This window comes from Oreochromis niloticus, linkage group LG19 (assembly GCF_001858045.2).
Source record: "Oreochromis niloticus isolate F11D_XX linkage group LG19, O_niloticus_UMD_NMBU, whole genome shotgun sequence".
Taxonomy (NCBI): Eukaryota; Metazoa; Chordata; class Actinopteri; order Cichliformes; family Cichlidae; genus Oreochromis; species Oreochromis niloticus.
The window spans coordinates 120,643-146,957 of NC_031983.2; the positions used below are offsets into that span (position 1 = coordinate 120,643).

A 26,315-nucleotide genomic window follows, 5' to 3' on the forward strand; every position below is an offset into this window, starting at 1 on the left:
CCTACCGTGTATTTCGTCCACTGGCCAACCATTTGCTCTTCAGTGTGGTCAATGCGATCCCTGCAGTCCTGGGTCTCCTCCAGCTCCTGGTCCAGACCTTTGAACAGCTCTCTGAGGCGGCCGATATCGTCTCCCAGCCGCTGGCACCGGGCCATGTACTGACTGTGAGTATCCAGGCTGGAGCGGAGGCCTTCATCTGCCTTGCAAAGACCCTCCCTCAGTCTCTGCCAGCCCAGCCTCAGTTCCTCTGCCTCTTCAACCACTACCTCGACTCCTGCAGGAGAGGTATTGGGCCTGAGGCTTTCCACCATACCTTCAATATCAAGCAGGGCCTTCTCTTCACAGGCCACACTGTCATCCAGAGCCTGAAACAGGTAAGAGACAAAACACTACATGATGGCTGGTGCAAAGATATACAACAACCTACCAAGGTAACTCAAATTTTTAGACCTCAAATTCAAAAATGTGCACCTCTTGACCTTTTTCAGTCCAGAAGCTTTGAATCACTCTGTAAAAGCCTAATTACTGTGTGTCTTATAACTTATGACTGACAATGACTGTTAACCAGCAACCCAGCTCTCATCTGGAACAATAATCTAAAATCTAATCTAAGGCAAACATAGCAGCAGAAACGCTCTAGATGTGCACAAGAACACAATCCTGAATGTGAGGTCAGCCAAATTTAAATCAGAAAAGGTTTCTGATTTTAGAGCCCCAGAAATGTTAGATCAACTCGCCTATGTCAGACAAATGTTTCAAATTTAAAGTCTACCAAGAATTCATGTGTAAAGAAGTTAGTAAGATTTGGTCACACTGGTAGGTTTGGAGTGAAATACTTTGTATCTGTGATCCAATCACCCAGGGCTCATGTAACTTCCAGGTAGGAAAAGGGACTGAAATTGTTCAGCAAATGCATGCGTTTGTTAAATGGCTGAGAAAATGTATACACAGTCCAGAATCACCTTGTTCTATGTTTTCTGCTACTTAAAGCAATACAGGCTATCAGTAAGGAAATCAGTTCAGTTTCAGGGTCTCACTTTTAATGCTTTGAGTTTTTCCTCAGCTGTGTCTTTCCTCCCCACCACTTCAGTTAGTTCCTTTGTTTTTGAAAGCAGCCAGGACTGGAACCTCTGAACACAACCTTGGTATGTCTGGTGCTCCTCACAGATCTTCTGAAGCAGTGAAAGACGTTCCTAGCACAGCGGGAAATATATCTCTTGGTAATTTTTAGCATTGCACTGTTCAAAACAAACGAACATCTTTCAGAACATATCTTACACCACATTTGGGTGTCTGAGTGAGAAGCCTGAATATGAATTTGTATTCTTCTGTGAGACCTTCTGCTGAAATAAAAAAGACAAGAAAATTGCTAACAACCGCTTCCAAGTAAGAGAGGCTTCCAGGGAATATAATCTCATTAAAAAAAATAACAGTTTTATTTAAATCAGATGTTTCCCATTTGTAGTTAAAAATACAGCACTGCAAGCAGACTGATCTGTTCAGCTTATAAAAGCAGTGTGTGGGAAAATGTGACTGATATTTTAAAGAGCTATTTGAAAGGGGAGAGAGGAAGAATAGTGTCACTGTGTGACACAACAGCCTGCATGTGTTTGGTCTTACTGACTAATCCAACAGTGTCTTCACTAATCATGTAAATTATTCAGTCAATAAACTTGCAGTCCCTGGATCTGATTACAGGTGCATAGCATAAATATCACCACATATTTTCATCCTTCATTTTCACACTTCTCTAACATTTTCAATATGAGATAATATTTAATTCAATTAATTATGGTAGCAATGCAGCCTTGATGTTGAGTTAAGTCAATAAAGATAATTAATCATCACTGAAACTATTTGTTGATGCAAACTCTGTATGTTTTGTTACTTGTGCAGTGCGGTGAGATACCTTATTTCAGTTATTCAGTTTTTCTCTCTATTTACTGATATAAATAGCAGCAGGTGACTAGTCTGCTGCATGGTGGTTACTGCCTCCCCAAACAATCGCCCTGCCTGTGGCAGCTTGTACAGGGAATCCATAGTGACTTGCTGGTCCTGATCAGGCAGGCTGGAGAGACTGAGTCACAGCAATATCTCTCCTCAAGTAACGCGGTCACAGCCCTGCGCTGCACCCCTATAGACCCAGAGAATAAGATTAGTTACTACAGTTGGGCCAGGCGGTTGGGGAACCCTGTGCCCTTGAAGTGATTGGTCTGTCTTGGACAGAAGTGGTGCTATGGGCACTTCCCATAGTAAGGTATCGAGTTAGGTTTGGAGCTCTATCTGGGTGTTTGGTTAATTACACTGGGGTGGAAGATTGCTGCCACACCCACTCCTCAGCCTGTGCTTTGAAGATTATGACAATTATTATGACTCTGGCGTGTTGATTCATTTAAACTAACATAATCATCCTTTCTATAAGTTTCTATAAGGCAGAGTAAATTGATTTTTTTCTTCAATTATTAATTCACGTAGTGGTTAAAAAAGAAAAAAAAGACACAAAGACTCCTGAACTTTGCCCACAGAGAGGCCACCTTACACCTTTTATAAGAACCAGGTCAAATAAGTGCCTCACCTCAGCTCTGTCTCTGACATGATTGTACGCTTCCTGCAGTCTCTCCTGGGCCTGAGGATCCACACTGGGGTCCTGGGTTCTGTTGTGCAGTGCAGCTGCCTCATCCAGCAGCCTCTCCAGTAGCACCGCCTGACCTTTGATATCACTCACCACCACCCTCTGCTGATCCACCTGCCAAAGCTTCTCTTTCACTCCAAGCTGCATCTCTAGCTCGACATCATGGCTTCGTTGCTGCTTCGTCAACCACAGCTCAAACTCTTCGTAGGCCTTCAGGTACTCACTCCAGTGCAGCCACACCCACTCTATACGACTGTTTTTAAGGTAAAAACAAGAAAGAGACCATTTGTTTCAGGTCCATTGTTTCAGTAAGTCTAATTTTATACGTTTTTAATTAAAAGTGATAAGTCTAACAGAGCACATTTGTTTCTACAACTAGACCTAGGCTGCTGTCAAAGTTTGTTGCCTTTAAAAAGTTTTTTTAGCTTTCTGTAACTGTATTTTATTTACCATCTCTCTTATTCACTACATTCATTTATTTATTTATTTGCTAGTTATGTCAGGAAACCACCTGAGGGTCATATATGATTTCGGTTTTTTTGCACGACACCAGAACGACTGCAGGTGTCTGTAAGTTGCGGTACTATGGCACCTAGCCAGCCCTAATTTAAATGCAACGTTTCTAGAAGCTGCAGAGAAGCATGTAAGACTGCAACTCTGCTTCCTGATCCCAACTCTGAATAGTCACATTTCAGGAGGTTTCAGGCCAAATTTAGGTCAGATTTCTAGAAATGAGAGCTGCTCCATCCAAAGTGGCCCAACATTGTTTTGGCAAAGTTACAGCTAGCTATGAGTTTTTCAAGGGTGACAAGGAAAGAGGCCAAGCCGCAAATGAGTCGACTATGAGCTAGGCTAAGGTAGTGAGTCCCTAAAGACACAGAGAGTGAATACTGTGAATATAATTAGCGGGCGAATGAACAGAGTGTACGGAACAGGGAAAAGAAAAAAGTGAGGACTTTTTTTTTTTTTTAAATTCTGCGAAAACAGAATTTTCTGAGAAATGTCAGAATTCTTTTTTTAAGCTACAAGCTTTAACGCAGAGAGAGCCAACACCAAGTAAGAGCCTTTTTTCTCTAGTTTGGACACACTAACCTGAACTTACACAGTAAAGCCATTCAAAAACACTGAGTGAACAGTACATAAGGTCAAGGCTGCCCTCAGGCCAAACCAACCAGTAACGCTACACATTACCACACATCCTGCACTGCTGAATTGAGCTAGCTCCACAGTGTAGATGACCACCTGTGACAGTGGGTGATGTAGGTGCAGGTCTCTTCCCAGAGGCCTTTCAGGTCTTTGAGCTGAATATGGGTGTGGTTCCTGAGCTCTTCATCTCCATTCTGCAGAAGCTGCTCAGCAGCCACCAGCACCATGTCCATCTTCACACGGCCTTCTTCCTCTGACTGGCAGATCTTCTGTTGTCGAGAAAGGTGGGAATGAGAGAGAGAGAAAATGTTCATGAGAGAATCAACTGAGGATAAATCTAATTTAGGAAAAATTGCGAGAGCTAAATGAAACATGAAGTGAAGTATGAGGAACACATTAAATAATGTGCTGTTGTATTGTTTTCAATGTAATACAGGTCAAAAATAATTTAACAAAGTACTGTTTTCAGTTTGATTTTAATTTAACATACCGTCCCAACTTTCTCTGATTTGGGGTTGTATGTTTAAAAAAAAAAGTCACAGAGTGTATGACAAGGTGTGGTTGGACATTAGGTGATTAGACGTCGCAGGTATAAAACTTATGTGAAGAAGAGATATGGGGTCCAACCTTTCTCCTCACAAAAATCAGAACAAGGTCGGCATTACCTCAGAGTAGGTTAATTAGACAAGTGTTTTGTTTCTGTCTAAATTGTGGCATTTCCTTTTAACCCTTTGTGAAACAATATTTGGTGACCTGTAATTTTTTATTTATTCATCTGAGAAAACAACGATTATTTTGAAAGTTCAACTGACCATTGTGTATGTATATTTTATTAATCCCCGTAGGAAAATTACTCCTCTGCATTTAACCCATTCACTCAGTGAAGTAGTGGGCAGCCACCAATCCAGCACCTGGGGAGCAGTATGTAGGGATGGTACTTTGCTCGGGGGTACCTCAGGGTAGCCGTTCGGTGGATTTGAACCCCTGACCTTTCAATCATGGGGCAAACTGTTGTCCTCCCCCTAACCAGCCCTGGCCTGTCTCATGTTTTCCTGAAAGGCTGGCATGATGTCATTCCAGCAGTCTTTGATATCAAATAGCTGCTTTCCACCAGGCTATGTCTCCTCTAGTCAGACCCTGTAAGAAACTGGTCAGATGTCTAACAACACAGCATGGGTCAGAAGGGAAGGGTCAGAGATTAATTTTACCAACCCACCTCTGTCTCCCTAAGTCTGGCCTCCAGAGCCTGACGGGGGCCCTGCGTGTTGTCATTGGCCTTCAGCCTCTCTTGGATTGCTCGCATCCAGGAGATGGCTGAATCCAGGTTGTCTGTGAACTCCTGCTGCTCCCGTAGAGTCATGACTAGTTCTAGGTCTGAAAAGAACAACAGCAGAGTTTTAGTAGACACTTCCTGTAAAAGAGGAACTTGATTGTTGAAACAACTTGACACAACACTTTGATATGACCAAGCCTCAGATGAGTAGAATCACTGCATATCCACGTCAGGTTGTTGTTACAATCAGTGATTCCTCACATATGGCCATGCACGTTTGCAGCAAAGCATCATAAAGAGTAATGAGGAGTTTTTTTTGCAACAAATCATGGTTAGACTGAAGGTTTCTAAGGGGATTTTGTATGGTCATTTGCAAAAACTTCACTTGTACCCAAATCAGGAACATATATTATATATTTAAAAAAAGATCAATGATTCAAGCTTTGCTCCAAGGCATAAAAACTATATATAATATCACAGATAATTTAAAAAAAAAAAAAAAGACAAGACTCAATCAGCAAAAACCCTCTCTAAACCCTCTGGTAACAGTTCAGATGCTCCTCAGAAGATGGGGAGTAGGGATGGGAATTGATGTGAATTTAGCTATTCTGATTCTGATAGTCATCACTCATCAATTCAATTCCTTATCGATTGTCATTTGGTTTTCATTTGCTTCACTTTGAGAGTCACCACCATCGCTAAGCAGCATCAAAGACATTACATTCGTGCAAATGAATTGCATGCTGTGCGGTCAAATGTTTGTCATGTGTTAAAATCATTACTCAAAAAAAGTAATGATTACACATATTATACAGAACACTTTTCTTAAAAGTAATGCAGTACATTACTAAATTACACCCAGGAGAAAGTAATCTGTTATACTGCCCTTTACATTACTTATGCATTTCTGTCCTGGATGCAGTTTCCACTTTACCATCGTCCTCTTGTCTTTTTGTGCAAAGTAAAAGTAATGTCCATATCCACACTGTAGACTATGGCAATATCTTCATGCTCCAACACACAAACTGAAATCAGTTTATTGTAGCACAACTGCAAGACGGACCATTAAACGGGATCGAAAGTTTAAGGAAGTGTAGCTCAGGTGGTAAAGCAGGTCACATACCAACCGGAAGGTTGGTTGTTTGACCTCTGTCTGTTCCAGTCTGTATGCCAAATATCCTTGGGCAAGATACTAACCCAATGTTGCTCGCTGATGTGTCCATCTGAGTATGAATGCGTGTGAATGTTAGATAGAAAGAAAGTGCTTGTGTGAATGAGGCAAGTTTTGTAAAGCACTTTGAGTGCTCAGACTAGAAAAACCCGTCCATTAACCAAGACTAACATGTTTGATCTTGGATCAAAACCAAGATTTGTTGTGTGCTAACCTGAGAGACAAACCTGAGGACTCTATAAGAGTTTAAATACATGCTGTGGTAAAAGCAAAAATACACCAAATAATAGGATGATCCAAAAAATTTGTGCTAAACTTATATTAGAATTTATAATGAAAAGTTTCTGTTTATTTCAGCATAAATGCAAAAGCTTCATTGCTGGTTCCAGACTTTTGTAGATCAATTACAAACAAAACCTGAACCTCAACAACTGTCAAAACCCCCCTAAAACGTCTTGTATTTAATTTCCATATTTACATTTTTTTAAATGCAAAACTATTTAAAAAAACCCCCTCAAATGTGGTCAAAGCCAAATAAAATAAGACAGCAGACCCCAACCCCCGGGCCACGGGCCGGTACTGGTCTGTGAGTCGTTTGGTACAGGGCAGCGAGAGTTGAGGCTCCATTGTGAAATTTATGGTTTTCAGGGTTTTTATTGTTAACTCGGTTTCCCTGGGTCTTTTCCTGTGTTGTAGTTGTGTGTCTTATTTTGAAACAAATATTTACGCGTTACCATAGCGACCAGAGAGGAGGATGTTACTCTCAATGTTGTTGGCGCATTTCAGGAGGACGCTGCTAATAAAGTTACACAATTACACAGTGAATTCATGTTTATTATTATTATATTTACAAAATACCACAGGTTTTGTCTTGGTTGTATCATTTTATTTTGTTGTTTTTATTCGCGACACCTTAAAGGCTGGTCCGCAAAAATATTGTCAGACATTAAACCGGTCTGTGGTGCAAAAAAGGTTGGGGACCGCTGAAATAAGATGCAATCTAAACTAAGGCATCAAATATTTACCTTTCCTCTATAACTTTTTCTGACATTAATCCGGGGGGGGGGGGGGGGCTTCATCAAGCTGTATAATGTAAACATCGTATCAGACCAAGTTAATAGTTCATCAGCATATTTTAATGTAGCCTTACTTCTGTAGCTTTACTGTACATTTGTCGCTGTGTAAAACAGTAGTCGATGGAGCAGATACAAGCATCCCTTTTTTCCATGTCTGAGTTTGTTGATCAGGTGCTTTGATGAAGGACTCCCTCTAGCTTTTTCACAGAAAAGGTTTTAGTGGTGATTACAGGAACAGCCCTGCTGTTTTGGACCCTAGAAACAAGTTTTGTTTCACTCCACCAAGCTCATCGTCTCTCTAACGGTTCCACCTCTTTTCTCTTCGTCGTGTCATCACTGCTGCTGTTGTGTTATCAGTCTTTTTGTTTAAAACTGGGGGCTGCATGGGCCCTAATGTAATAAGGCGAGCTCAGCACTATACACAAAGTCCCTGTGACTTCAGAATGAGCAGTTATAAGGAAAGCACCACTAACAGGAGCAGTCAAGAATGTAATTGTGATGAAGTTCACTGCAAAAAAACCCGAAGGAAAAATAGAAAGGCAGCATAGGCCCCTCTCATGAGTGACTCACTTTTCCCCACCACAACATTCCTTCTAACAAATATCTGCCCACTCTGCCTCAGACTATGGAGGCTTGCTAATACTTAGTACTTCCTTTCCAGACTCAAGATAAACAAAGATTAAAAATTGACTATCCTTGGAAAAATTACCTTGCCATCACCCACCTGCTTTTCCCTTGTTAAAAATTGTTTCATCTTCATTGCTAATGCCTTGTTTCATTAGAACTGGCGTTATATTTGACGACTAAATGTAGCTACTAGCCGGCATCCCCTTTTATTGTTATGCTTGTTCACAGGTGAGTCAGCAACGCTGCGAGTTAAAGAAAGTTAAGAAAATGTAAATGTGTTCGGGTTTGCTCACAACAAGTAGCGTTGTCTGGCCTTTAGTTCCAACGAAATTTTTTCACTAGTGTTGTAACAAATTCTTTCTCTTTCTGACACACACACACACACACACACACGGAGCAGCTGACACGTTTTTGCGCCTTCACCGGAATCTTTGTTTTGGCTTGTTACATTGTATCATGGCTGTAGTGACGCCACGCTTCCTTCCTCACTTTGACAGCCCGTGCGGTCAACTCGCATCAACATTAGTTCCAAGTTTTACACGCAACTACAACTGACGGCGGTACAATTAAACAAATTATCTGTCATGCTAATCCATGTTCCCGTCCTCATTTAGAATTCAAAGGCACACGTGAATATTCATACATCTTTATCTCAGACTTTTATGCTATGCTATGGCATGCTAAACTATCAGGCAAAATTCAATGCCGGTGTCCCGCTGGTTTATTGTCAAAAGCATATATATACATACACACACAACTAAACCATATGCGTTCATTTCAGCTCTAACTCTTTTTTGCATAGTATTTTAACAGAGAACAAGTCTAAGTACAGTACAGAGAGAGTTATCCGTGTTTGTAGCTAGAGCTAGTTCTGTCATTCGGCTATCTCCACGACGGTGCATTTACTATCATGTGGCATAAAAAAAAAATACAATAAAAACTTACAGCTTTGAGTTCATCGAGCGAGATAAGCCACTGCCGCGATCGCTGCAATTCTGTGTTGTGTACAGTAAAGTTACAAAAGGCAGGAAGTAACCCTGGCCTTCGGGGGCTGGAGTGTACCGCAGCCTGTCTTGCTGCCTTCAAAGACACCACGTAAACTGCAAATGACCTGATATCTCAAACTAACCCAGAAATGCACTTCAGACACAGATACATTTAAAAAAAAAAAAAAAAAAAAAAAAACACTAAAGGAATGAAATACTATTAAATCATATTTCTAAGGTTTCTGTAACAACTGAAAAGTGGGTTGAAAAAAGAAGATTTTTAATTTGTCAAAAGAAGTACAAAAGTAAATGCAAAACTACACAGAGAAATATGTCAAATCGAGTAAAAGTATGAAAATTCCTGCAGCTTTCGACATGCTTAGAAGAAAGTTGATACATTTTTACCTATTCCTCAGAGATAGAAGCGGCAATCGTGAAATCACCCTTTAATTTGACACAATCACGAAAAACATGCATTACACGTTTTTGTTGACTGCAGATTTGCATGGTTCCGCTAATGTGGTATTCCCGACCGTTGATTGCATACCGTTCTCAGTTCTAGTCGTACTACTTCAGTGTTTCCACCAGAACGTGAACTCAACAGATTGAATCAGAGGACGAAACAAACCCAGAGCAGCTGCTGAGTCCGGAGGGGTGTCACTACGAAGCAAGATTAATGGCTTAGCGCGTGTCGAGTTTTCTGTGTCGCAAAAGTTTTAACCGGCTAAATCACCATGGTAACTTGAGTTAAGTAGAAATACAGATACTTGTTTTAAAAAATGTCAGTGAAACTTGAAGTACTGATTCAACTTCTTTACTCTAATAAAAGTGGAAAAGTAATGGCTATGAAATGCACTCAAAGTAAAAAAGTAAATAGTTGCTCCTTAAAATACATTCCTGTAGCTTGCCATCACCAGTGTGTGAATGTGTGTGTGAATGGGTCTGGATAATGTAAAGCGCTTTGGGGTCCTTAGGGACTAGTAAAGCGCTATATAAATACAGGCCATTTACCATTTACCATTCCTACCATATTTTTATAGAAAGGTAACTGGACGTTCTACTATATTCATTTAACACCAATATAATAGTAGTACATGAGAATATTAATGCTATTTGAATCTCAGTTCTAAGTCTAATGAATGCACTTTGCTTGAATCTATTATATAGGACACACGCAGTAAGAGAGAATGTTAAATGAACTGTTGCCTACATGGTTGAGGGTAACTTTGCCTTCACACCTAAACAGAAACATGAGAACAGTCAGGGGTTAAAGTGAGATTCAGGAGGTGGGGGGACCCTAAGATCTGTTGTATTGTGCTGCTGTGTGGGGGGAAATACTAACAACTCAGAATAATTTCTAATGTGAACTCCAGTAGATTTTCTTAGTGGACGAGCTGTTATCAGCTGACTTGCTGCTCTTTATGCTTTTACACAACTGAATTTGAAAACAAGACATAAGAAGATGTTTTAAAACTATCTCAGCTGATTTGGCATAATGACTGAATTCAGTGAAAGAATCTAAGCGTCTGTTAGATAAATTGTGGTAAATGGCCTGTATTTGTATAGCGCTTTACTTAGTCCCTAAGGACCCCAAAGCGCTTTACACTACATTCATTCACCCATTCACACACACATTCACACACTGGTGATGGCAAGCTAAAAACTTAATTAATCTCTGCAACACTTGATATAATCTATCACTGACCATGAGCACCACAGCCTTTACTGCGAGCTCACCACATTACTGCAAGCTAACCTGTTTATCCTGCACAAAGCTACAGAGCATTTTCATGCAACATCTGAATAACACAAAATTAGTCTATTTAGTCTGTTTTGCAGAAAGGTAATGCCAGCCTACATTACATAATATTCAGCCTACAATAAAGCCTATTTCTCCCATAGGCAGTTTTTACACCTATAATGGCTACTCTATACCTGTGTGTCAAATTATTCATCATCTGGTTAACCTACACCCTGGTGCTGTGCCCATCTACCAACACATACTGAAGAAACACACACAGTCTCCACTTTGCTTTTTTTTTTAAATTTCTTGACTGACAGTGGAATTAATAAAAAATAAATAAATTAATGATCATTTTTTACTATAGTCAATGTAGGTTTATGTTTGAATAATTCAAGCAACAGTTGTGTTCATGTTAACAGGTTTATATTAAAAAGGCTTGTACAAAATTAAAACACAGTCAGCACTCAAAGAAAAGTCAGCACTGTTTGCCTCCTGCTTAACCAACTGTTGTCTAAACTAAATCATAAATATAAGTAAAAACAGAGAAGTCACAATTTCTAAGAATACACAATAAAAATTTTCTACACTTTAGACACTTTCAAGGTCTGTATTTCAAAATACATCAAAAAACTCAGAAGGCCAGGATGAATCCTATACAGGCGTATTGAGAACATGCAATCTTTAAAGTCACATGTGTACAGTCAGCTGTTCAAAGCAGTGCACAATGACTTTATATGAAGCTACATGCCTTTCGAAAACCGGGGGATCCTTTTAATGCAGTGTTCACAAGTTCTTTAAATTTTTCTTCATTCTCGACACCTCTTGGCAGATACAGGCATAAGCTGCATGTCGTAAGCATTATACATTATGCGGCGCATTCCTGGTTCCTGGTCATAAAATTATCGCAGGACTTTGGGAACCCCAGTGGTAGCAGACAGTCAGCTCCAGTTACAAAGACCAGCAAGTCTTCAAATGTATGGTCCACTTCTCCCTCTGGTAAAACTAACAAATAACTAAAAAATAACACTTGAAGTGGTTGACCTTGAAGTGACATTTATGATTACGAAGAATAACCTTTTATTTATATTTCTTAAAACGTGAAAATCACTACACTCTGTTATTACATTTTACACAGTAGTCCAAGGCTTTCAGAACTGGGTCACATTATAGACTGCAATAGCATGAAGGATTTCCTGTATCTTTTTTTGGAGGAGCAGACCTGAATCACTCTGTTAGAGAAGTATGATTGTTCACAGGGCGGTCAGGACTGTCTATGATGGATTACGGCTCATGGAGCACACCATAGCAAAGCACACGGCACACACCAGAACTGACTGACAGAACATCTTCAACATTTTGGTGCACACACAAGCTTCATTAGCAAAAACAGTCTGCTCATCCTCTTTGTGGTCTGCTGGTTAACTGACCTACAATGCTGTGATGTCACACCCTCTTGTTTTATTCTTATGGGAGGTTTCAAGAGTACTCTGATGACTTTGAAAAGGACATCTGAAGTTTACATTAAAAGCAAGTATTTTGTGTTCTTGAAATTACTCATTTGCGTTTTGTCTTAAAGACATCTCAAAGGCAGTATGACATCTTTCTAAAATACAGAAACATGGGGGCATGAAGATATGTTGGAAAGAGACAGAAGTGCTGTCCATGTACAAAAACACTGGTGTCCCATCTGGACTCACAATCCACAGGAGAGGGAAAAAGTGCAAACAAACACATGAGCTCTTTTTAAATTCCCCTCTTGTTTAGTTAACATGTGGACGCCCTCCAGAGGACAAGAAATGTATGACTCATGCAGGTCTGATCCAAACTGTACATGAGTTTTTTTACATGTGTGGGTGGAAAGATAAAAAATGATATTCTTGACACACTGTTGACAATGTTATTAAATTTCAAGGCCATTAAAAAGTGGCATTGATTTAAATAGAGCAAAACTGTATTTTTCATAAAGACTGAGCTCTCTACTTGTTTAAGAAAAAGCGTTTTGTCTTTTATTTGCTTTATCATGTTTTAAATTCATTAAAATGCATGGTAGGGTCAGTATACAACTAAAGATTATGCTAAAGATTGCTACAGAATAGATAAAGTAGTCAAACTTAAGCAATCGCTTTGCAACAAGGGGAATCTGGGATGAACTGGGGTGGTCTGTACTCCTTCTTTGATTGGCTGATTGACGTTTAAAATTAAGTTTTTGGGAAATCCATGGGCCCAGCATAATTTAAGATAACCTCATCACCACTGGTTCTGACGCAGTTTTTGATGACTTTTATGCTGTCCTCATTTATTAAACGGCGATTTTTACATCATTTCTTAACCAGACGGGTTGGAAAAGTGGCAAATTTTGGCCTTGAAGGCTTCCCATACAATGGCTTCTTTGCTTGCAGCTGCTTAGTTCTACAAGCAATGGTTGTTGAATTTAATTGCATCTGTGACATGAAATTATTTGCTCGAATTATGCATTTTTTTACTTGCACATACGTTATGACATAAATATCATTCAATACAATAAGCCCTGTAGTGCTAACATAAAATATGGATTACTGCATTTTTACATCAGAGGATTTAGTGAGTTAATGTGTTTAATATATCTAAAAAATAGTAACAACTCATGTATACAGAGCATTTCAGCCACAGGCTTCATGTTTATTAATGATACAGGATCAGCTTCCAAATAAAAACATAAATATCTATACAGTGACGATCCATATGAATAAAGCTTTACTGTGCATGTCATCTGCCACTCAACGTAATCAAATTTTGAATTACTGTAACATCTGTTGCTGTCATAGGATAAAATTGGTGGATTTGAAAAAATTTGTCACAGTATATTTGTTTGACGTATAAATGTATTATCAAATATAAAAAAACAAAACAACTTTGTACTTTACATACATACATTCTTTGAAATATCCAGCAAATGTCAAATATCACCTCAGTATAAATGTGATTAAATTAGAACGGTCTAAAATAATTGTTTACATGATCAGCTCCTTTTAAAAAACTGGAGTGTAATCACTGCAGAATTGTGCATTTTTAACACTTCACTTTGTTGAACTGCAGAACAAAATAAAAAGTCGGGAAACATGTTAACACAGCAGGAAGAAGTACAGGGCCTCAGTGTTTCACATCTGAATCTGCAGACTGGTCAGAGGCACCTTGAATCCCTGCTTAGTGAAAGTGGTTTAAGAAAACTGGTGGCTAGAAATACATAAATGTGTGGTTATCTTCATACAGAAACATGATGTTTGAGACAACATGACACCAGAAGAGGTAGGTAGTTTCCTTTTTTACCCAGAATATTGACTGAAATTGATTGCAATTGCAGCAATTTACAAAACATAATCCCAAGTCACATGTGGCTTCAAATACAACTTTAAATATGAGAGCAGTTGTGAAAACATTTGAGATGCTGTATTAAATGTAAATTTAAAATAAAATGCAACAATTTGCATATCTTACAAACCCATTTTTATTCGCAACAGAACATAGAAAACACATAAAATGTTGAAACCTAGAAAATGTACAATTTAAGAAGAAAAAAATTGCTCATTTTAAATTTGATAAAAGTTGGGACCATGTTTAGTACGACTTGTCTTTGTGGAACAGAGGGTTCAGGGGCAGTACCAGAGGATTGATACTATTTTGCTATTTTCTTCTATTTATGTGCACACTTGGTAAGCTGGCACTGAGGTGTGGTTTGTGTTGACTTGGACTGACAGCCAGTGTAGCTCTGACAGTTGATAAAACTGAACAAACTGGGCTTGGTCTAGCATAACATTTGGACAAGCACAACAAGAGACTTGTGTCCAATGGTGTGTGTTGGGGAACCCATGATGGCAAAGATTGTAAATGGACTGGTTTCTATATTCTCCTGGAGCACTCAAGGTGCTGTATACAACTCATCTCATTCACACCAGCACTTTTTTTCTACACCTAAGTGCTTTCAAACAGTCACGTTTCAGTATCTGGCTCAATGATACTTTGCAAGCCAACTGAGCAGCTGGGAATTGCACCATCATTAGCAGATGACCTGCGCTACCTCCTAGGGTGTACTACGCTTGTCTTTTGGTAACAGTCTGTAAACGTCTCGGAACTGAGGAGACCTTGCTCTTTTGGGAGAGAAATATTGTTGCCCCATTGATAGATTATTCTAGCTGCTCAACAGTCTTGGGTCTATTTTCTCATGTTTTTCATTTCAAGATACACCAAATGTTTTCAGTTGGTAGTCAGATGCCTCTAATACAAGGCCATGCTGCTGGAAGAGATGCAGTATGTGGCTTTACTGAAAAATGCAAACCCTTCCCTGAAGCCATACTCTGGATGGTACATATGAGATGGAGGCTTTTTTGATAGAAAGGCAGATGGTCCCTCTCCTGTTTAGTCCAGTGGAGCCAGTGCCCAATTCCATGTTTTCCAAAAACAATTTCAAATTTCAGTTTGTCTTATTACAGAAGTGTTTTCCACTTTATTTCAGTCAATTTTTTTCTTTGTATAACAGAGCTTTAATCTAAAATAAGCAAACTGAGTTCACAGATGATGATTTCTGGAGGTGCTCCTGACCCTATGCAGTTCATGATAGAGTGATACCTGTTCTTCATTAAGTGTTATCTGAAGGTCTGAAGGTAATGGTCATCCAATATTGATTTTTATCCTTTTATCTAATTTGTAGAACAATGTTTTTCAGAGGTGTCTTCTAAAAATGTCTTGTTTATGATGACCTTTTTGATGCCATGTTTTCTGAAACTTGTAGAGCTGAAGCTGGGCCCATTTAAACCTCTCCCATTCCATCACTTTTGGCTAGAAAATACTAAATAATAGTAACCGGTCCATATTGTTAGTTGAATGAGTATCCATCACTGTGCTAATTGAGCACACATTCCTTTCAACAATGATGATGACTGGCTAAGAATGGACACCACTTTTTATGCCTCACAGTGATTGGGTTTACTACCTATTGGTCTGTTACTTTGAAACTGTGAACTTTAAGGAAAATGTGAAAAAAATTAACCAGACTACATGTTGTTATCTCAGGTACCTTGTTGCTGAAACTTGAGCTTCAATGCAGCTAATGTGCTGTTATGAGGCAGTCATGTCTTCTGAACCTTACTTATGGAGGCAGGAGTTCAAACATTTAAAATCATTAAACTAGCTGAATTTTTAACCACTTTTAAATTTCTCACCACAGCCTGTGCACATGAAAAATTCTGTAACTTGCCTGTTTCCATCCAAATATTTTTTGCATTTTAAATGTTATTTAAAAGAGTGTAAAAAATTTAAATAAGTCCTGCCAGACTCAGGCTTTCAGATTAAAGAAGCGTGAAGAATAGCAGCAGACAAAATATTTGTTCAGAGCCATGCACAGACTAATATGTTATTCACATTATTGAGACAACCCCATTTGCTACGCATATCCACATATTTCTCAGTCTTTTGAGAATGAATTGTTTTTTTATGTGATTGTGTTGTTCAATCACCAGCAAGATGCTGACAGCACCTGAGTTACTGTTGAGTTAGCCATTATATGATCAGCCCAACTTCTAATACTGACTAACAGACCTTTGATCTTTGTCATGTCTCACTAGTAGGCTGAATTTTAGTTCAAGTGTCCTAGGTAAGTGAAATATCTCTGCAGTTATGGTTACATTACAACTTTGGTATACATATTATTGTTCTCCACGGTGTGAATCCTGAGTTTTTGTTTTTTTTATACTGACAGGGAAAAGTTTATGACTATGTATAATTTTCCACTAATGTTACTATATTGACATTTATCAGCTTCACTTTGTATTTAATCAATTTTCTTCATATTTGTTGGGGCCATTCTGCACTAAAACATTTGAGCTATTCCCATATTTGTTTGTAGAACTCTATCCAGTGAGAATGCTGTAACTGACAGCAGCAAAACGGAAGCAGGTGTCCATGTTAAAGCCAAAGCACTTATTTGCCTTTAAGATGATGCGCATACTAACAGAGTACAACCTTGGAGAGCTCTTAATGTGTGTTCCTCAATACTAGGTCAAAATATCTTTTTAGCTGAAATAACTGGCTCAAAGAGTTCATTATTTATCTATCATATATATATATATGAAAATAACTGAGTCATGATAAACAATGCACCTCATTGTGACTTTCAGTTTATGATTGTCAAAAATCATAACAATAAATATAAGTAAACAATCAGTACCTCACAGCATAAATACAGACACTATACAATGTATCTTTATCTATACAATTAAAATACAAAATATACGGTTTCTTCATCATATCAGGAATAGCAGTAATTTGGACAAAGACCTTTCCAATAGCAGCTGACATTTGAGAAAGCTAAAGGAGACGACAAGAATTAGCATCAGTGGTTTGGAACAGAATTTATATTTTTTGTTTTTTTAATTGAACAACATCCCAAAGTCACATTGGAAACATTTAAGACATTTTTTGCTCATGTCCTTCATTAAAATGACTTAGCTGCACAACAGCACTCAGAATTAGTCCCTTGTCTCACTGATGTAGCATTCATACTGTCTGTGTATGGTAATGTCCCCACTGGCCTCAGTCTTGACTGACAGTGTTGTTTAGCAGTATACTGACCAGTAGATAAGATTAAAGAAGATGTACGAACCAGGGAAAATCATTCGGGAGTATTTGTCAATGGCATGCGTGTTCTGGATGATGTTGAGGGTACGAAGGCTCTTCTTCTTCTTCGTTGTTGTGGACTCACTACTCACTGACAGGTGTACCACCATATGATCAGGTTTATCAGAAACCTCGTGCATGTCTGCCTGTACTTCCTCAGGTACGATGGGCTCTTCAGTGTAGCCGGCCAAACTATTGGTGTCGGCTTCGCTGTAGGTGCCATCCAACATGGTCATGGTTCGTGTTTGGGAAATACCACAAGTGCAGGGCAGTGACTGGCAGGGAAGAAATACAACTGAAGTCATTATTGCATGTAACATCACCTTATATCAACATTTCATCTTTGCTCCAGGACAGAGCATCTGGAACACAGATTTTTTGAAGATCACTGGATGAATGATAGCTGTCTTGTAAAAATTCCAATCTGATTCATTTCAGCTACTATTATCAGAAAGGATTGTGTTGTTCAAACTTCTGCTTTAAAAGCTCTTAGTAAAGCATAGTTCCATTTGTTTGAATTCAATTCAATTTCATTAATATAGCACCAATTTATAACAACAGTTGCCTCAAAGCACTTTTGCCTAATCTTAAAAGTAGACTGGGTGTCTGTCTCCTGAATCCAAACTGGAAGCTGGTTCCACAGAAGAGGGGCCTGAAAGCTGAAGGCTCTGCCTCCCATTCTACTTTTAAATATCCTAGGAACCACAAGTAAACCAGCAGTCTTAGAGCAAAGTCCCTTCTTAGGGTAATATGGTACTGTGAGGTCTTTAAGATAAGATGGAGCCTTATTATTCAAGACCTTGAATAGGAGGATAAGGATTTTAAATTTGATTGTGGATTTAACAGGGAGCACAATGAGGAGAAACTAATATGGGAGAAATACAGTCAGGGAAAAAATTGTTGATGGTGAAATGCAAATTCATTTCTAACTTGTTTGAAATGCATTTTTCTGGATTTTACAACTTACAAAATCAGCAGGTGTTCAAATAATTTTTTCCCTGACTGTATGCTGTCAGTTCTCAGTTCTGGATCAGGGGACGTGAAAGAGAAACAAGAAGAAAAGAGAAGTCAGGAAGAGAGTTAACAGAAGGAGAGGAAAAGAAAAATAGAGGAGAAGAGTGACAGAGAGGGAAAAGACACTAAAAATCTGCTTGATCACCTGGTGAAGAAAAAAAAGCAAAAAGCAAATAACACAGTAGGGAACCCACAGCAACAGCCAACATACAGGACCAATAACGCATGATACAGTGGCTTGCAAAAGTATTCGGCCCCCTTGAACTTTCCCACATTTTGTCACATTACAGCCACAAACATGAATCAATTTTATTGGAATTCCACGTGAAAGACCAATACAAAGTGGTGTACACGTGAGAAGTGGAACGAAAATCATACATGATTCCAAACATTTTTTACAAATAAATAACTGAAAAGTGGGGTGTGCGTAATTATTCAGCCCCCTTTGGTCTGAGTGCAGTCAGTTGCCCATAGACATTGCCTGACGAGTGCTAATGACTAAATAGAGTGCACCTGTGTGTAATCTAATGTCAGTACAAATACAGCTGCTCTGTGACAGACTCAGAGGTTGTCTAAGAGAATATTGGGAGCAACAACACCATGAAGTCCAAAGAACACACCAGACAGGTCAGGGATAAAGTTATTGAGAAATCTAAAGCAGGCTTAGGCTACAAAAAGATTTCCCAAGCCTTGAACATCCCACGGAGCACTGTTCAAGCCATCATTCAGAAATGGAAGGAGTATGGCACAACTGTAAACCTACCAAGACAAGGCCATCCACCTAAACTCACAGGCCGAACAAGGAGAGCGCTGATCAGAAATGCAGCCAAGAGGCCCATGGTGACTCTGGACGAGCTGCAGAGATCTACAGCTCAGGTGGGGGAATCTGTCCATAGGACAACTATTAGTCGTGCACTGCACAAAGTTGGCCTTTATGGAAGAGTGGCAAGAAGAAAGCCATTGTTAACAGAAAACCATAAGAAGTCCCGTTTGCAGTTTGCCACAAGCCATGTGGGGGACACAGCAAACATGTGGAAGAAGGTGCTCTGGTCAGATGAGACCAAAATGGAACTTTTTGGCCTAAATGCAAAACACTATGTGTGGCGGAAAACTAACACTGCACATCACTCTGAACACACCATCCCCACTGTCAAATATGGTGGTGGCAGCATCATGCTCTGGGGGTGCTTCTCTTCAGCAGGGACAGGGAAGCTGGTCAGAGTTGATGGGAAGATGGATGGAGCCAAATACAGGGCAATCTTGGAAGAAAACCTCTTGGAGTCTGCAAAACACTTGAGACTGGGGCGGAGGTTCACCTTCCAGCAGGACAACCACCCTAAACATAAAGCCAGGGCAACAATGGAATGGTTTAAAACAAAACATATCCATGTGTTAGAATGGCCCAGTCAAAGTCCAGATCTAAATCCAATCGAGAATCTGTGGCAAGATCTGAAAACTGCTGTTCACAAACGCTGTCCATCTAAGCTGGAGCTGTTTTGCAAAGAAGAATGGGCAAGAATTTCAGTCTCTAGATGTGCAAAGCTGGTAGAGACATACCCTAAAAGACTGGCAGCTGTAATTGCAGCAAAAGGTGGTTCTACAAAGTATTGACTCAGGGGGCTGAATAATTACGCACACCCCACTTTTCAGTTATTTATTTGTAAAAAATGTTTGGAATCATGTATGATTTTCGTTCCACTTCTCACGTGTGCACCACTTTGTATTGGTCTTTCACCTGGAATTCCAATAAAATTGATTCATGTTTGTGGCTGTAATGTGACAAAATGTGGAAAAGTTCAAGGGGGCCGAATACTTTTGCAAGCCACTTTATGTTTAGAGGCAGCAGCCAAACAAGAAAGTGTGTGTCTGTGAGTACCTGTTTATACACGTGTGTGCACACGTGTGTGTGTGTGTGTGAGTGCGCTTGTATTCATAGGGTGTCTCCATGTAAGTGTCTAATAGTAGGTATGGGAGCCATAGCCCTGCACCCCAGGACATGAAGCAGGATCTGGGCCATTTGATACAGCTAAAGGAGTTGAGCCTTGTGCCTTGTGAGTAGAGAGAAGTAACCTCTTTAGTTATATTACTTTCTCTTTTGATTTGTCAGTGCAGTGAAACAAACCTGAGACCGCACTCTCTCTCTCATTTTGCGCTCCCGACGGTCCTGGACAGTGGACAGGTAGTTGACAGCGGCGTATTCCAACACAGACAAAAAGACAAAGACAAAGCTGACCCAGAGATAAATGTCCACAGCTTTGATGTAGGAGACCCTGGGCATGGAGGCATTCACCCCAGTAATGATGGTGGACATGGTCAACACTGTGGTGATGCCTGGACAGAGGATACACAGTTTGTTTACTACAGTAAACATGTTTGGATCTTAGCATGCATCTTTTTCATATTACAGTGTAGACACTATAGCAAAATTCTTTTCTATCTTCAGTCAGGAAGCTAATCTTACATACAGTGGTCCCTCTCTATAACGCGGTTCACCTTTCGCGGCCTCACTGTTTTGCAGATTTTTTTTTGTGCAATTTTGCAGGCTTTTTTTTGTGTGTGGTTTTTTTTTTTTTTTTTTTTTTTGTTACAGTGCATTGGGTTCTGCATCCTGACTGGCTGATTGATGGTTGTCTGTCTCTGTGTTAGCCCTGTGACAGACTGGCTCCAGCCCCTCTGCAACTCTGAATAGGATAAGCGAAGGAGAATGGATGGATGGTATTATTGTAGGGTCTACCCTAAAATATAAAGCTTCTTGAAGCGACTGTTGTTGTGATTTGGCGCTGTATAAATAAAATTGAATTGAATTGAATCGTCAATTACCAGATTTGTTCTCTGGCAGGTGTGTTACTGAATGGGGAAAAACAATGACATTGATTACAAGTATTTTTTATTACTAAAGGATGTCGAGGACTAACTAAACATCTTACGCAGTGAGCAAGAAAGTGCAGGAGAGATTGGTGAAGTGGCCATGCTGCTAGTGAATTTTTTATTAAATTGGCTACGCAGATAAGCTACACAAAAACACCACTGTGCGTTGTAACAGGAAGAGACACTCTACTGCAGAGAGAAAGCCAACCCCTCTCTGAATGTCATTTCATTTATCTAATACCTCCATTTAGGCAGCAGGATGAGTCCAGATGTTTTTAAAGGACCAACGTGTTACAGGTGATCACATGCAAAGTATGAGCAATTTTATGTATAATCGGATTTAACTATGAATCATTGCTTTTCATTTGTTTAAAATGAACCAGTGTTATCTACATTTGGTCTGCCAAGTGTACTGTGAAGTCACAGTCACAGTAGTTTCTCCTACATGCTTGGAATGTGAGGAATTGAGTTCTGCAACCTCAGACCCAACACAGTGCTCCCCTCATTTCACTTCAGTGACAGGCCTGCAATTGTTTCATGTTTTCATGGTTTTAAAAAGACCAAAACTAGTAGTGTGTTAGTTCATCTTTCAAAATTACCATCTGTGGCTTAAAGCCCTCAGCATGTTTATTCCGACTGATGATCTTTAACAGCTCCATATTTATAGAATTGAAAAATGCTTCCTAAAACAGCTTGACCATGCACAGTTATTGCGGGGTCGTGTCTGCAGCTGGGATTCTTGTTTTTCCTTTGAAGTTATAATATCAGTAACAGAAACTGTTGGCCACAGAACCAAATGAAATGGTGCCTACAGCAGTCGCGGACATTGTTTGTGTGGCATGGGGACATTTCTTAAAGATTAACAAGTAGCAAAAGGACATGACTGGGAATGTGGAAATATTTTCAGAATATTATAAGATGAAGAAGTCAGTTATAGATTACTGGTAAATGTACAGCTGATTCAAAATGAATATATATTTTGTCCTTTGATAAACAGGTCTTTAAAGATTAATTTAAGTGAAACATTATTAACATTTCATTTATTAAAAAGGAATCAAATCCCTAATAGGCCTAGTTTAAATGTCATGTAAAGTTAATAAAAAGGTTATTCTCTAGTGCATATTATTATAAATCATTTTGTTTGAGAAGCTCATTAATGTAGGGAGTCCATTAGAATTACTCCATTAATGAAGTGAGGAGGTGGGGAGCATGTACACTAGAAGATTAGGTGGCTACAGAAATATGGTTAGACCCATATCATTTTAGACACTGGTACATTTTTGTGCTTTTCCAGTGGTGTACCAAAACCTATTCAGTTTACAGTTATGGAATGAAAATGTGGTTACATTTAGCTTTTAATTGAGAGGTGAAACACAAAAAAGAATTCTCAAAGGAAAAGACACCAGAATTAGCTACCTGTTAATTTCATCTGCATAAATTGCCCAGGGACTGCCTGAGCAACTTTTAAATTCAAATTGTTGCTGTAAATTATTAAATGCACAAAGCAGAAAGAAGAAAAAAAACAACCTTCAAACGGTCACGTAAAAACATTCCCACCAACTGAATTTAATAAGAGCAATAAGCTGAGCCATAAGAGAATCTCAGTAAGGGGAAAAGCAGATGCCTGTATGACAAGTACAGCAACAGCCCCAATACAGAAAATAATTCAAAAGAAAAGTAAGCGTGGTATAGCGTGGGAGGTTTGTGTGATCACACATGTATGTGTGTATTCCCAGTTGGTGGAGCTATGTCACAACCAGCTTTCATCATTCTACAGAGACAGATTTTCCTCAGGCATGCAGAGCCTCTTCAAAGAACATTTGATATGAGTTTCTTTTCTTTTTTCTCTCTCTCTTTTTTTTTTTACCCAAGGAAACTCTGGCTGGCACAGCCCGGCGGTCAATCCAGAATGACACCCATGAAAGCATCACCATGAGTGTGGCTGGAAAGTACGTCTGCAGCAGGAAGAAGAAGATGTGACGTCTCAATGTGAAGTTGATGTAGAGACGATTGTACCAGCCTGCAAACACAGCAAGAGACCTTCTCAGAGTGGTAAAACAGTCAGAGCTTTCCTTACCCAAAATGTCAAGATTTTGAATGAGGTGTCAAATGTGTAGGTGTAAGATGTAAGAAGTGCAGATTTTTGCTTCTTATTTCCTCTAAAGTACTGCAACAAGTATGATTTCTGCCCTCTAACATAGTAACATAAAAACTGGCAGGTAGAAACAACAAGCAGCCTAACCAAATATTTTTCTTCTTCGAGAAAACAAGTGGAAGATCCACAGGGCCTTCCCCGATTATAAACCACTGGTGATCCACAAGAAACGTCTGATAAAAGCCACGCGGTGCCTTAAAAACTCATGAAATGAAATCAGTGCTTAACTAATAGGTAACCAGTATAAAGACTTTCAGATGTAATATGTAAAGTTTGAATGCTCGTTATTTGTGCAGCAAAATTTCGAATTTTCAGTAGACCAGGGAAAAGACATTTATAAAGATGAGTCTCCTGGGTTTTCGAGAAAGGTATTTTTCAAATAATAAAGTGATGCTTTTAAACACACCCTCTGGGTGGCTCTTGCCAGCTACTTCAAATTCTTCAATCCATATTTGGTGAGCTGAACTTAATTGCAGTTAAAAAATTTTGGAATAACTTTTTTTGTTTCAGATTTGTGTAATTACAAATACTTATAAAAAAAATCCAGAACTAGCATCACTAACATTTCTGCCTTGAAAAAGAATGCAGAACTTCAGAGCTTATGGTGGGGGTGGGTTGTAGATAGGTTGTATCAAGAAAGGTGGGATAGAGACAGATTGAAGTCCCCCTGACTTACCTCTCATTACCTCTGAGAGAGGACGAAAAGGCTTAACATCCAGTCTTTTATGTGATTTATAGAGTGCTAAAACAGAGTTTCTTTGCGTGGTTTTGTAAATCATCCTTATTCCTAATCAAAGATATAAACCAACAGATGAGTTTCACCAATACGGTAAATGAGAAGTGTAGTTTGAGCAGTGATCATGTGTCAGTACACGATCAAGCTTCGACCATGGCATACTGGTGTCTGCCAGGAGGTGTGTGTGTGTGTGTGTGTGTGTGTGTGTGTGTGTGTGTGTGTGTGTGTGTTGCAGGATGGGGAGGAGCAACTAAAGAATGTCTGATGTATGATTTGATAGAAAGAAATTCTAATGAGAAAAAGTGAGTAAAGTATTCCTCTATATTTAGTTTAAAAAGGAATTATGTTAAAATAAATGTACAAATGAGAATGTATTAATGACAAAACTACCTGAAGTAGAATTACCTGAAACAAATGAAACATTAAGGTATTGTATTTATAGCTGACAGAAGGGTCATATGCTGTGTAATTATTAAAACTATATTAAGTGTAACATTAAAAAGAAGAAAATGTAATGAAGTGATTTCAGTGACTTAACTTTTTCACTGCTCATTTTTGCCTCGTCGGATTATTAATTCAGACCATTCTATTGTTTTCCTGATGGATTGCAACGTCCCCGGATTTTCACCGTGTTCCCTGGTTAGGAGAAGGTTAGGATGGGAAGCTGCTGGCCTGCATATGCCCTTTCTCCTCTCCAATCGCTGTCCAGTCAGCATTATCTCAGCTAAGTATAATTTAGATGATTTAATTAATATTTTGTGATTGCTATTATTATTTGATTCTGCTTTTGCTTTGCTCCTGCTAAATTGCTTCAATTAGATATCCTGTAATTAAAGTCCTTTTTAACCCTTTGTGAAAGGGTAAAGGTATAAATCTGAGTATTAATCCTTACTGGTATAAATAAGTCTTACAGGTTACCTTTAAAAGTAACAGAACTTTGAGGTCTACTGTCCATGCCCCTAAATTTAACCCAGTGCACCAATTTAGAGGGGATCTGCCATAACAGGTGTCACTGGTAAGATAACGGGCCTGCAAGGCTATTCAGACACTTGTTTATGCTTTTCTTTTCTTATCATGGGATTAATTTCCAAAGTATCAAGAAGAATCGCAATACTAAACAAAGCAAACGTCCACTCACTGGAAAATAAACTGAACCATCTCAGACAGGATGTAACATCAACACGAGAGGTGAAAGACAGTTGTGTACTCGTGCTTACTGAGACCTGGCTGAAGGATACGGTGAGGGACCAAGCTATTAGCTTAGCAGGGCTAACCATATGCGTATTTAGATAAGCATGAAATAAAGAAACATAAAAACATGAAGATATGATAATAATTTGTACTTCATGTAGTGTATATATTATATTGGAAAATATGTTCATTGTTATTACTGCAGTTTATATCAGTACAGAAGCTGAATAAATATTAACTGATAACTTATGGTGAAGGGGTGGGATTAAATAAGTGTGCACTTCTTCCAACTCCTTTTAGATGTGTAACTCAATCAGAATAGGTGAAGCAATATTGAGGTGTATTTTGCTTTGTTTTGTATAGTATTTCTTATTTCTTTTCTTTCCTAAATGAACTTCTGTATATTGTTTACATGAGGTGGCTGTAGCTCAGGAGGTAGAGCAGGTCACCTACTGATTGTAAGGTTAGTGGGTCGATCCCTGGCTCCTCCAGTCTGCATGCCAAATATCCTTGGGGAAGATACTAACCCCAAGTTGTTCTCTGATGCATCCATCGGATTATGGATGTGTGTAAATGTTAGTTAGGAAGTAATAAAAAGATTACAAGAAAGTGCTTGTGTGACTGGGTGAATGTGGCATGTTGTATAGAGCGCTTTGAGTACTCTGGGAAAGTAGAAAAACGCTATATAAGAATCAGTCAATCTACCAGTACATGAACTAAACAAATTGAACACAATCAAGCTCCATCTGAACTCTGCATTGCTTGCTGGGTAACCTGATGCTCATGGGATCAGATTAGGGTTAAATGGAGAGCTGATCCAGACTTCTTATATTGGGGTGCTGGTCCCACCAGATTCACAGTTGTATTTGACTTGTTATTACCTGCTAGTTCCATGATGGCTTTCTCCCTGTGTAAACTTAAGGGTTTACATGGGGAGGGTTATTTCTTAACTTAGACTCAGTTTGACTGTTTGAGGATTTCAGATTCTTTGAAAACCTCTCCCTTAAAACCATGCTAGCATAGCAGCCAATATAAAAGGTCAGAATTT

The 26,315-nt window shown here is 39.1% G+C and overlaps 2 protein-coding genes and 1 long non-coding RNA gene across 7 annotated transcripts in view; 1 reads left to right on the forward strand and 2 right to left on the reverse strand.

Moving 5' to 3' along the window:
* Window positions 1-9,025, reverse strand: part of syne3 (spectrin repeat containing, nuclear envelope family member 3) — a 47,874-nt gene extending 38,849 nt beyond the window's left edge. For both annotated transcript variants that reach the window (XM_005464750.4, XM_005464749.4), the window contains exons 1-6: window positions 8,871-9,025; window positions 4,995-5,152; window positions 3,875-4,047; window positions 2,576-2,885; window positions 1,038-1,193; window positions 6-365 (exon numbers count right to left, since the gene is read on the reverse strand). In XM_005464750.4, coding sequence (XP_005464807.1) covers window positions 6-365; window positions 1,038-1,193; window positions 2,576-2,885; window positions 3,875-4,047; window positions 4,995-5,138 — 1,143 coding nt within the window. In that variant the 5' untranslated portion in view covers window positions 5,139-5,152; window positions 8,871-9,025. The remainder of the gene's footprint in view (window positions 1-5; window positions 366-1,037; window positions 1,194-2,575; window positions 2,886-3,874; window positions 4,048-4,994; window positions 5,153-8,870) is intronic.
* LOC112843053 (uncharacterized) lies at window positions 1,097-25,731 on the forward strand. The gene is made up of 4 exons (XR_003215166.1): window positions 1,097-1,220; window positions 2,615-2,848; window positions 23,058-23,237; window positions 24,721-25,731. It is a non-coding gene; the product is annotated as an uncharacterized LOC112843053 (long non-coding RNA).
* The window catches only part of gabrr2a (gamma-aminobutyric acid type A receptor subunit rho2a), an 87,017-nt gene continuing 73,985 nt past the window's right edge, over window positions 13,284-26,315 (reverse strand). For all 4 annotated transcript variants that reach the window (XM_025900752.1, XM_003459289.5, XM_019348904.2 and 1 more), the window contains 3 exons: window positions 23,053-23,205; window positions 20,440-20,648; window positions 13,284-17,578 (listed from right to left, as the gene is read on the reverse strand). In XM_025900752.1, the coding sequence (XP_025756537.1) occupies window positions 17,243-17,578; window positions 20,440-20,648; window positions 23,053-23,205 (698 nt within the window). In that variant the 3' untranslated portion in view covers window positions 13,284-17,242. The remainder of the gene's footprint in view (window positions 17,579-20,439; window positions 20,649-23,052; window positions 23,206-26,315) is intronic.